Here is a 13,392-nt window from a genome sequence, read left to right as displayed (position 1 = left end):
GAAATATTTAGACATCTGGATAAGAGTGGTTTCCTTTATTTGGACCGTGGTTCCTAAAATATACTAGGACACATTTAAAAATGACTTGGGTCTACAACACCCCTGACATTGACCTCCAGGACAGGCTGTGCAGCAGGAATGAGGCATTGGAGATGCAGGGCTGCTCATATCATAGCAGCTGAATGGTTAGTAAACTGTTTGGCCTCTATTATCTCGCCACAGGGGTCCATAAATCCTGTTGTCTTCAGCTTTATTGTCTGCTGTTGTTTATTCTTTGTCTCTTGTTTTTCCCGTTCTTGATATTTTTCACCTTTGTGTTTTTAAAATGTTAAAAAAAAATGGAAGGCACGCTGCAACTGAGAAAATGCAAAGCAAAACTTATATTGCACCATTGGCTACCGTGTTTTTGGCACATTTTATAGTTTGTTTTTGTTCTCTGTGCTTCAAACAAGCGCAAAAAAACCTGATTAAAAAGTACTTGTGTGCCCAATCCACAAATGAGTCACTAAATATGAAATAAAAACAAGGTTGAAATATATACAAGAGCTACTAATATCATTCCATACCCTTAACTGTCCAGATTTTGGTGCAAAATCTGGGTTGCAAAAGGAGGTGGCTTATCAAAAAAAGTTTGTCAAATTTTGGGTTGATCAGCCGGGGCTTAATTTTTCCCAGTTTTGTGATTCTAAATGTTGGAAGGTATGGCTTTCAGAAATGTTAGAGCAAAATATTTGAGTCAAACTTGTGGTCATGGAAGGCAGACTTCCTGTCAGTAACCCCAGGCTTCCTGTCAGTAATCTCAGACTTCCTGTCAGTAATCCTAGACTTCCTGTCAGTAACCCCAGACTTCCTGTCAGTAATCCTAGACTTCCTGTCAGTAATCCCAGACTTCCTGTCAGTAACCCCAGACTTCCTGTCAGTAACCCCACACTTCCTGTCAGTAATCCCAGACTTCCTGTCAGTAACCCCAGACTTCCTGTCAGTAACCCTAGACTTCCTTTCAGTAATCCTAGACTTCCTTTCAGTAATCCTAGACTTCCTGTCAGTAAACCCAGACTTCCTGTCAGTAACCCCAGACTTCCTGTCAGTAACCCAATACTTCCTGTCAGTAATCCTAGACTTCCTGTCAGTAACCCCAGACTTCCTGTAAGTAATCCTAAACTTCCTGTCAGTAACCCCAGACTTCCTGTCAGTAACCCCAGACTTCCTGTCAGTAATCCTAGACTTCCTGTCAGTAATCCCAGACTTCCTGTCAGTAACCCCAGACTCCCTGCAGTCACCCTGAAATGTCTTGGAAGAATGATGCTTTAGATTGTAAATACACCATGATATATTTCAAGTCTTGTTGAGGTATAGGAACCTTAAAATATATATATACTATCTATATATATATATATATATATATATATATATATATAAAAAACATATACAGAATCAGTAGCTATATATATATATATATATATATATATATATATATATATATATATATGTAAAACATATTTAGAATTGGTAGCTATTGTCATAAGAAAAACTTGTAGGTTTAGTGACCATTTCATTTCAAATAATGTTAAATCCAGCACTTTAGACCCCTGAGTTTGCCACGGTCTGTAGCTTTCTAAACAATTAGCCAACTTTAGACAATACGCAATGGATTGAAATGCAAACAATAAATGCAAGATGCCAGATAATCATGGCAAAGAATAGGCCACAAATAGCATGCATTTATAACAGCTCCTACTGGCCTTTCTAGCCAATCAAAATCTCCTGTCATGAGCCCAAAGCACCCTGTAATTATCCAGTGAAAGAGGCTGTGAGATTACCCAGGCTCTTGGCATGAGCACACAAGTAATGTTCTAATTTATAAATAAACCCACAAGAAAGAGGAAAAAAATACGCAATGTGGGGGTGTTGAGAGAAAGGGACTTTATCATTTAAAGCCAGCCATGCAGAACTGCGTCAGTTGTGTCTCATAACCCAGTCCAATATACACTAACAAAGAAACATTACAGAGACTCTGAGCCTTTTGTCTTGCGAATAATTAAAATATGCAACAGAATGATATTCTGCCAAGTTGTGTGGTAGGCTAGCCCGGCTGTTTTAGAATCAATATAAACATCATAATTTGTGCTTAGCAAAAACAAGAGTAAAGTTATAAAAAAAAAACATCAGAGCGCCTTACAGGAAAACCAAAGTGACTATTTTATAAAAACATCTTGTCATTTTGTTTTAAGCCGCTCATCCTAGACCCTCATCTCATTCACGAAGAACACCACTGGCATTAGGCTGGTGGAACAGGGGGAGGGGCCTCACTAGGTGACTTTTGTGGTGTTCCTGCCCCGCGGCGCTGTGGAACCCATGACCTTACTTTGCAGCATATCCTGTATTCTCCAGCGCCAACAGAAGTACAGACACATATTAAATAAATAACATATCAAAATTATATTGTATGACAAATTGCTGATAGAGACATATGGAGCAAGCTGGTTGCAATTGAGATTCTGTAGATCTGTGTATGGGCCAGGGTCATAATGATAGGGAGTTTATTGAGCACATGCACCGGACCGCGCAGGAACAGAAGACGCCCAATAGGTAAGAATGGCATCTCCATGGCAGTGCCCTTTCCTGTCCCGGGTATTGGCTCTCTTGGCCTCTCCACAAATCCAGGTCTAGCTGCCACTGATGGTAAAGGCAACATATGAAATCACTAAAGAGAAAATGCTCTTAGTGCTGAGTTGTGTTTGTCATAGAGAATAACAATCTCTAGAATGACAGATGTTTTAGGTATCTGAACCTCAGAGAAACGGCTCTAGTTTCATACCTCCCAATATGTCCGACCCCACCAGCGAAACAGTGGGCATGATCACATCGCGGCGAGGCCACGCCACACCCTCAAAGGGACGCCTAGTGCTGTAACATGCTAGACTGTACATTAGATACCTCCCTTCCCACAAACATGTCCCCAGACAGGACAGCAGGACAGAGCCCTAAAATCGAGACAGCTGGGATGTATGTAGTTTTAACCAGTGGACCTCAAATATAAAGTGCACTAGATTTGCACCTTGGTGGACCTACGTTGTCCCTCTAGATCAAGGTGCACGACCTACGTTCCACATGTTGGAGACACATCTAGGTTTAGGTGGTATTGACCACCATCTCTTGAGGATTTTGGATATATCTATACTGCCAATGAAACATATACCTCCGTTACCTACCTCCTACTGATTGCTTATACCAACTTTGCGGGACTTTTTGGTCAATACCTTTGAGTATTATTACTGCCCCACACTACAATATTGGGTGTAGTCACTAAGGTACACTGGATCACCATCTTTATTGTATATCTATACTAAAGTGATACCGTTTAAGGAGTTCGGGAATTGGAGTGACTTTTTTTACCAGCACCTTATCATAGTGGTTTTCCTATGGAGATTTACAAGGATCAAGAACTGATGATGTGTGTTTTTTGAGCTCCTTATGAATATCTTTGGCTGGATAAAGGTTATGAGCCTGATCTAGTTTCCACCATTTTTTTGCTCTTTGAGGAATTCATATCTGGAATATTATAGGTGCACCTATATTGTTATCAAAATCCTCAAGAGATGGTGGTCAATACCATCTAAATACCGTGTATCTGGTATAAGTTTATGTATCTGTTTTAATAAATTATATTTTTTAAACAATCACATTACAGTGCCAGTGTTTTATGATTTGAGGGCGTACTGCAATTTGTTCTTTTTATATATATATTTTATTTACGGGTTAGCAGATCCCGTGCAGTTGGTCCTTCTTATCATATCCATAATCTTGTGCCATTATATTTGTTGTTTTTTGACATCTAGGTTTAGGGGCTGGTGGATAGGAGGCGCAACAGGCAAAAGTGTAAACATCACAATAAAAAAAAGTGTAAATATGACATGCTTGGTAATGGAGGTCCTGTGTGTACACAGCATTGGTGGAATAAGAATATTACTAGAAATATGACAGTTTTACCCCATTTGGCACTCAAGATAAATGGAGGAGTAGCTAATTTGAGCTGAAAAGAAGCTAAATTACTTAGGTAAACTGCAGACTTAAGTTTTCTTACCCTGACTTTCCACTCCAGCTTTCTTACAAAGTACAATGTAATAGAGTCATTCTTATTCTGTCATCACATCCTCATATCACAGAGCTGTGGTGCAGCAACAGGACTCACAGCTGCAGCAGCGAATTGGGGGCCTGGGGTTCTGGGGCCTGGCTGGGGTTACCTGGTTCTTTTCTCTCTGCGATCAAGAAAGCACTAGTGCAGTTTGTTTAGCAGATATAGGAGGCTTTCTAAATAGCGATATAATGACATAGAAAGTCTCTTATTTTTACTAAATAGGTGGTTGGTGTTTCCACATGTCCTAGGGGCAACAAGTAACATGTGTGAAGAGGGTCACTTGTAGCAGAACTAATATTAAGGCTGCTGGAAAAATATCCATGCGAACAAGTTTGATGTTTGGCGAGGGCAATTCTTGGGACTCTACATTGGCCTCTCTGTATTGAGACTTTTTATTTGCACTGTTGATTGTGTAATTAGTTTTCTTAATTTCCCCCACCCATATGCTCTGCTAGGGAGGTGTTAGAACATGTTACTAGCTACCAGTAGACAGTCCACTCTACAAGCCACTTCCTGTCAGTGACCACCCCATTAATGCGCCAGTTGGGAGCTGTCCACTAGATGATGTCAAAGGCTACTCAAGTACCTTGCCAATAGTGAGCACCAAGATGTGGCTCCTAGCTGAATTGTAATTACAATCTTAGTATTGGTTGGCAGGACATGCTGGGAATGGTAATTCTACAACAACTGAGCATTTTCCAAGTTTCCTACCAATGAATGATAAACTGCGGATTCTGAGATTATAAATTCCACAACAGCGGGGAGTCATCCATTGCCTCTCTCTGTGTCTATATTATATACGACACATGAATTGTAGTATGCACTGCAAACAAGCCAAAAATACAACGAGGGTCTATGTTATGATTCAAACTATATATTAATTATGTCTACATTGCATATTAGAGATCAGAAAGAAATTCTACATTACTTACAACCCGCCAGAATTATGGCCTGCATTGTATATTACCCACCACTATTGCATTGTATACGTGCCACCAGAAGTTGGTTTGTGTCATTAACGTGCTTTGAAACAGGCTCTGTGTTTTATACTACAGTAGTCACTGAAATGAGCTCAGCGCTATTTATAAGTCATCGGAATGGGCTCTGCTCTGTTTATTAGCCAACAAAATAAAATAGTTTAACACTGACCACAGTGCACAGTTCCACATCTCATATTTTGTATGTCCTTTTTAATATTGGGTATTTGGTTTTACCCAGTAAATGGACTTGATAGATCTTATATACACTTGTAACAATAGGTGATGGGGGGCATACTCACTCTTTGCATTGAGCCCATGTTGTCTACAACTGGCCCTGCATAAGAATGCAGCCTATCAATCCCATAAGCATCAAGGTGACTCATGCATCAGGCAACTGTGTGATGCTGTCCAGCCAATCGGATGTCATTTTATTTTTGCATCATTTTACTCTGGCGAGCAAAATTCCAGAATGACAAAAGTTTATATTATCAGAATCCAAAGTAGCATCTCTCTACAATTAATTTCTGACAACCTAACCAGTTAACAAGTATTAATTCAATGTAATATTAAAGTGAAGTGAATATAAAGAAATTCAGTACAATTTAATCACTGAGTTCCAAAACTAAAGAGTATCAAGCTAATTCTATGTGGGGGGATTATGTAACACCATCAATTTTCTTTTCTATATTGACTGCAAGCCTAAATTTCAGAAATTAATTCTAACAAATAATGGAGATGACCTTTCTCACAGATCTGGCTCGATATATTAACAGTGGAATGTTAAGTAGAGTGAAAGTTTTCAGAAAATGGAGAGAAGAAAAATGAGTGGGAGGTAGGAACCTGGGAAGTAAGTAGTTCTAGGGAGGGGGTGACGGTGGATCAATAGATCAGTCATTTACCTCAAGCATTACAAAAATTACTTTTACACTATTTCCATAATAGCCATTGTGCTTTAAAATCAATAGTGCAGGAACCTTTTGTAAAATGGGCTGACTTTGTAGTGGTGTAGCTAAAGCATAGTTGCCTACTCTCCCGGAATGTCCGGGAGGCTCCCGAATTTCTGGGAGTCCTCCCGAACTCCCGGGAGAGCAGGCAATTCTCCCTGATCCTGGGGGAGGATGGACCAGCATCGATGGGCATATCAAATTTGAAAGTTCCTCCCAACCACAACTCTAGAAAAATGATTGTTGCACTGTGATTATTTGCTATGGGTAAAAGCATATTAATGAATATCACCCTTAGGGTTAAATTCAATCAGCTGTGCTGTTCTTTAGAACAATGCGGCCTGCGCACTATTACCGCTACTACTACGGTAATTTCGCTGCTGATTTCTGCTCAAAAATCAGAGGAGAAATTATTGCAGAAACAGTAATAACGAGCGGCTAATTGAATCCACCCCTAAGAGTTTTATTTAATACTATAGTGCAAACTACAACTGGTAATAGATGGATCTGAGAACTAGTTGCTACAGGTTTCAGCTTTTTGTGGGGAGCTATGTCATTACATCCCTTTGTAGGCAGCAAATGCCACAATTAATAAGAATATCTTGGCAATTTTTGGAAATTCTTTGGGGCACCCCTGTTTATGTGAATGACATCAATGATATATTGAGGCTGATAACTATTTGGATAAAGTAGATTAGATCAGAGTAGATTAAAGTACTAATCAAGGTTTCAGAGAACATAACACCAGCCATAATTTACAAGCCTAACTATTAAGTACACAACACACAATGTACTGTATACATATGCAAAAAACAATGTAGACAGCTATATTCCGGAAAATAAGGGTTGGATTTCCTAGTCGATTAACTTGGCAGATGCCTTAAGGACTCTGTAAATATTGGGGCCTTTATTCCCCTAGTAACATTGATTACAGATTACAGTCAACATATCATTATTCTCCATCAATATAATACTTCATTCCTTTTTTTTTGCTTGAAGATGAAGAGGTGTTTTAGACATATCCCATCATTTTTGCATGTAAAACGTCACACAATCTATTCATACAAAGAACATTGAAAAGTGTCCAAATAATACAAGTGAATAGATGGAATGGGTTTTATTCCCCATCTGGTTAAATGGGCTTAACCTGTCATACGTAAAGGCTATTCCTGTAGCACATTATGATGGATCCCTAACATTATTATTAATGCCTATTATGTTAAGACTGAGGTTAGTATTCTTTTTTTTTTAATATCATTTATACACATTAGACCTTAGAATAACATTGACCAAGCAACTGGCAATATTGAACCTCCCCTCCATAATAACATATTTGAGAAGTTGTATTTATTACTTTTTAATTGTGTCATTTTGTGCCTGATATGTCAACTACAATCTGTAATAAGTCAGCTACATGCAGAGATGATAATCCTAAGTGATATTTTCTCAAGAATCAATATTTGATGACCCTAATGCAGATAGACACAAATGTGTAAAACTTCCATTGTACAAAATAGAGTCAAATTGAACTCTTCAGTCTTACATTGACAATCTACTGCAACTTTGTTAAGAAATAAAGATTAATAAAGATTTCTCCCAGTGAGCAAATGTCATACCATACAATTCTTAGATAGTAGCATAAAAGGCTAAAATAGAAAGGCATAACATAGTTAATTAGGATTGTTTGGACATCTCTGTGGGTGAATCTACCGGTCTCTACAGTGCATTCGTGTTAACTAGAAGGCTGCAAGCCAAACATTCAGGGCCTAATTCATTAAGGAAAGTCAGGCAAAAAAGTTGTCTCCTGGACAAAACCATGTTTCAGTGCAAGGGGTGCATATTAGTTTATTATTTTGCACATAAGTTAAATACTGGCTGTTTTTTATTTTACACAAATACATTTCAGTTATTTATTTACTTTTTAAGATATAACATTTTGTGTTATATAAATACACGAGTTCATGGGCAACTGTATCAGGAAAAATAAGATATTCAAATGCATTTGAGACCCACAACAATTTTAAATAAGGTTTTTTTGTTACAAAAAAAAAAAAGAAATATTTTTTTTTCCAACCTGTAACATTAATTAGCCTTTTCCTGTGGATAACCACAGTGCGTTTTTTCTGCTGCTTTTCCATTATCTTTTTCAGCCAAGAGACTTTTAGTAAATACTTTTTAATTAAGATAAGCGTCTTGCGTTCTGCTACAGCAAACAGCTAAAAGGATTTGCACTTCTTCTGCTCTACTTACAAGAACAACCAATACGTGGCCACTGAATAAAAAAAATAGAGCCGGAGATTATAACATGCAAATCAACTTATAATAGTTTATCACAAGACTTACAAGTGTAGGTCATTTCAAAACTGTCGCTGATGTTCACAATATCAATTTGGGGTAGCAGTTTTGGGGGTTCCACCAATTGAGATAAAGCAAACCGGAAGGCGGCATGTTCCTGCGATTGCTGGTTTGGGAAGAGCCCCCCTGTAGAGGAAATAAAAGTAATATGAGACCGTAGCAAATAAAAAGGCTAGTCATTTGTTATATATGTTCTTATTTAGAAATGTCTTCATCGCCCTGCAATACAAGTTGCTTTTGTTCACTGCATTAATCCTGCCCATGCCGGGTGTAACCTCACTTCCACACTAGGGGGCCTATTTATCAATAATAAAAGACTTCACTTCCTGGTTTACCCTGCAAGTACCCACTACTCACGCATGGCCGAATTTCCCTGCATGCTGAGATTGTAATGTCTCCACAATGTAGCTCTTTGAGGGCCATAACACAAAGGTCATATCTGCATTTCCAAAAAAAGCTAAGCTTTTTCGCAGCTTGGTAAATACACTCATTTTGCTGTCCCCATAGAGATGCTATGTTAGTGAATTCTGGAGATATCCATGATACTACCAAGTCTCTGGCTTTAAGGCTTTGAATTAATGTCATTTATTATTATTATTTATTATTATTAATATTTATTATAATTCATCAATCAGTCAGTTATACACATCAGTCACTTACACACAGCAGTCACTGTGGGCAGCACGGTGGCTCAGTGGTTAGCACTTCTGCCTCAAAGCACTGCGGTCATGAGTTCGATTCCCAAACATGGCCTTTTCTGTGTGGAGTTTGTATGTTCTCCCCGTGTTTGCGTGGGTTTCCTCTGGTTGCTAAGGTTTCCTCCCACACTCCAAAAACATACTGGTAGGTTAATTAGCTGCTATTAAATTACCCTTAGTCTCTCTCGGTCTCTGTGTGTGTGTGTTAGGGGATTTAGACTGTAAGCTCCAGTGGGGCAGGGACTGATGTGAATGAGTTCTCTGTACATCGCTGCGGAATTAGTGGCGCTATATAAATAAATAGATGATGATCATGATTGTCACAGTACTTAAATTAGCTTTTTTCAGGAGTTAAGGCTTGATAAATAGGCCCCTAAATGCATTACTTTTTGAGGTGCGAGCGTCATTTTCCCTCTGAGGGTAATGGATCACATAGAGGAAGACAATAATCCATTAATGATACAATGGATCGATGCGAATTACTGCCCATACTCACCTCGTTTGTTTATATATATTTCTTTAGAGAGAAGGTAGAGGTTTAAAAAGAAATGCTCAGTAATGCATCAACTCTAAGAATATTGCAGAAGACACAGAAAATTGGAAAGGGTGAAAATATACATTACTAAAAATGAATTTCTCTATCAAACTACTATGAAGATATTTGTTAGTAATTATGGCCTCTTTCACTCTGTCATCATCACAGTATGTCACACAGAGTGATGACTGCAGAGCTTTGCCTGTCTCTGCTTCCTGCACTCCCACGCGGCTGAAGCCGATTGCAGATCGTTGTACTGACAAGCGCGGAACATATGGCAACATGGAACAAAATAATTATCTAAACAATTCTACATATTTCTCTGCAATATATATTTAGCCATTTGTCCTAACCTTCCATTAGCTACCGATGCACCTTGCAGTCTATAAAGGACCCTAATTATTCCTAACTATAAAAAGCACTTTAAAATGCTAACATAATGACTGGCTGACCGGCCGTGTACCCGTTGCTCCTGTTCTCTCTTTAGTGATGATATCAGATATAAATGCAGCATTTACATGCATATAAGAAAACAATGTTTCTAAGAATGAGAGTCATTTCTAAATACAGAAAAATGTACAAAGCTGATTCTTCCTGTTAAATCATTCTCCTATTTCTGTTGTTATACATTTTTTTTTATGGTGGCTGTCCCCAATTAGTACCAAAGTGGCATTAGATGCAGGGATAAAAAGATGGGCAACTCTGATCTTGCAATGCAGGGCAGCAGATCATACTGGCGGAGGGTCTAATATTCACATTAGACAAATGTCAGGTTGTGTCACTCTAGCTCCACCTAACCCACTGTAAAACAAAAGACTGCGGTGTGGTTGGACTCAATCGGCACAGTTGACGCAACATGTTGGAGGTGCTATATCCTGCCATTTATTTAAAGTAATGTGCACATACTATGATGTAATGCAATGTGAAGGTGAAGTAGGAACAGAATTATGGGGCACACACATGCAGAACTAGTTTTAGTTTTGCTGGAGGGGAAATGATAATGAATTGAAAGAAGTGATCATTGTCTGTATTTTCTGTATATGTCTGGTATTGAGAAGGTCCATAGGACAGCGATGGGGAACAGGAGGCTCTAGGGCCACAAGCAACGGTCTGAGCCTTCACCTGTGACTCCTACGTACAGATCGGTGGCTGTTTCTTTGATTAAATGCATTGTTTTATTGTATTGCTGAGAAGAGATGTATCAAGTTGACCATCACTGCTATAGGGCACCTAAAGTCCCTGACTGTCCTAAATTACACTATTTATAAGGGTCACACAAAAAAGAGGATTTATATACTTACGTTAAATCCGTTTATCTGATTCCGTCTGGGGGACACTTACCATGGGGTGTGTAGGGGAGCATGGGAGTTGGCACCTAGCTAGTTAATTTTTACCACTGCTGACAGACCCCTCCCCTATATAACTCCCCCCTTTCCTCTTCCTCAGTTAATTTAAAAAGCCCAAAGGAGAAGGGTCAACCAAACAAGAGCACACAGAGGAAAAGCAGAAGGGAGGGATCACAGTGTCCCCCAGGCGGAATCAGAGAAACGGATTTAACGTAAGTATATAAATCCTCTTATCTCTTTCATCCAGTCTGGGGGACACTGCTTACCATGGGGACGTTCTAAAGCAGCCCCCTAAGGGTGGGACCGCTCTGAAAAACCCTGCTCGTAGAGCACTATGAGCGAAATCTGCATCCGCAGATGTGAATACATTAAATTGATAGAATTCGGTAAATGTGTGGACAGAAGACCAGGTGGCTGCCCTGCAAAGCTGGTTAGCAGAAACCCTATTTCTTGCTGCCCATGACGCCCCTACCGATCTGGTGGAATGGGCCGTAAGTCTCTCCGGCACAGGTAGGTTAGCTGTTATGTAAGCCTGCCTAATAGTTGCCGTAATCCATCTTGCAATGGACTGTTTAGAGGCTGGCCAGCCTCTTTTGTTAGAATCATATAGGACAAACAGAGAATCGGTTTGTCTAATTTGAGATGTTCTTTTGACATTAATATGGAGAGCCCTGACCACATATAACTTTTTCATAGACTGCCGATCAGAGTGAGAAGTAGATGAAAAAACTGGAACTACAATTTCCTGGTTCAAATGGAAGGAGGACACCACTTTTAGAACAAAAGAGGGGAGTGTTCTCAAAACTGCTCTGTCCTCATGAAAAACCAGATATGGCTCCCGGCAAGACAGAGCTCCCAATTCCGATACCCTACGTGCCGATGCAATTGCTAAAAGAAAAACAACCTTCCAGGTCAACCTAAAATCTGCCTTAGGTAAAGGTTCAAAGGGAGGCCCTTTAAGCATGTCCAGTTCCAGGTTAAGATCCCATTGTGCTGTAGTAGGAACATAGGGAGGTTGAATATGTAAGACTCCCTGAAGAAAAGTCTTGATATCTGGCAAATCCGCTAATTTCAGATGAAAAAAGACTGACAGTGCCGATACCTGAACCCTTAGTGCACCTAAACGAAGACCTGCTTCCAGCCCATGCCAGAGGCTGGCTTCAACATCCATGCCGTTAAACTGAGCTGAGGAAAATTCTGGTGACAGAAGGGACCTGGAAGAAGGAGGTTGTCTCGTGGCGGAAGACGAAAATCCTTATCGCCATAGAGATTATGTCTGAATACCACACTCAGCGTGGCCATGAGGGAGCTATTAGTATTATCGGAAGACCCCCTTGCCTTACTCGTCTGAGCATGCGAGGAAGCATGGGAGTCAGAGGAACCAGGTATCCTAACCTGAGCTCCCAAGACATCGTCATTTTGTCCACTGCCACCGCTAAGGGATCTCTTGCCCTTGCTAAAAACCTGTGAACCTTCCTGTTGTGTCTGGAGGCCATGAGATCTATATCCGGAAGACCCCACCTCTGAAGTAGAGACTGAAATACATCCGGATGGAGTGACCACTCCCCCGGCATCATTTGATTTCGACTTAGATAGTCGGCCTCCTAATCCCTTATTCTTGGAATGAATACTGCCGAAATTGCCGGAACTTACTGTTCTATCCAACAAAAAATCTGAGCTGCAATTTTCATTTCGGCTGCACTGCTGGTTCTTCCCTGCCTGTTGACATATGCCGAAGCCGTGGCATTGTCGGACTGAATTCTGACAGGGTGGCCCTAAAGGAGGGACTGGGCCCCTGAAGGGCTAAAAGAATTGCCTACAACTGTAACACATATATTGGTAAGGCTGATTCCTGGACATACCCAGGTCCCTGGAGCCAGAGGTGCCAGATTACCACCCCCCAACCTCTCTGGTAATGGGAGGACCCCACTGTGAATCATAGGCTGCAGATGACTCTTTATAAAAGAAGAGAGGCGACACAAACCTGTATTGTCTGACTTCTTGATCGCTCTCAGGGTAGTGGTGTTACAGAAAAACAATGTGGTACCGGACCCAGCAGGTCTATCATGTACCCCCTTGCTATAATACCCCGAATCCAAGTGCCTTGGGATGACGCTGCCCACTGTTCCTGAACAGAGACAGACGTCTCCCCCCGCGGCCACCTCTGGCAGAGTAGAGTGGTCATCAGGACGCAGGCTTCTCCTGTGTCCTAGAGGCCTGGCGCCTAGCCGCAAACGAGGATCTACCCCTGACGGAGGAGCCTCGAGCATTTGGTTGGATGCCTCTAAATGACTGTCCTCTAGGCCAGGAGTTCCCTCTAAAGGGCTGACGAAAGGAGCTGACCCATCAAATCCTGTCCCTACCCGAGAATACCGGCAAATAAGTGCTTTTGCCCC

General features: G+C 40.5%; 1 protein-coding gene across 5 annotated transcripts in view; it reads right to left on the bottom strand.

Annotated features, from left to right (window-relative positions):
• The window catches only part of GRIA1 (glutamate ionotropic receptor AMPA type subunit 1), a 185,833-nt gene that overhangs the window by 154,326 nt on the left and 18,115 nt on the right, over positions 1-13,392 (bottom strand). For all 5 annotated transcript variants that reach the window (XR_012691416.1, XM_075210106.1, XM_075210108.1 and 2 more), the window contains exon 2: positions 8,406-8,543. Coding sequence is in view for 4 of the 5 variants with exons in the window: in XM_075210106.1 (XP_075066207.1) it covers positions 8,406-8,543 (138 nt within the window). In the remaining variant the exon portion in view is untranslated. The remainder of the gene's footprint in view (positions 1-8,405; positions 8,544-13,392) is intronic.

Source organism: Mixophyes fleayi, chromosome 4, assembly GCF_038048845.1.
Source record: "Mixophyes fleayi isolate aMixFle1 chromosome 4, aMixFle1.hap1, whole genome shotgun sequence".
Taxonomy (NCBI): Eukaryota; Metazoa; Chordata; class Amphibia; order Anura; family Limnodynastidae; genus Mixophyes; species Mixophyes fleayi.
The sequence above is the reverse complement of the archived record's forward strand: the minus strand, read 5'-3'. Positions and strand labels throughout refer to the sequence as shown.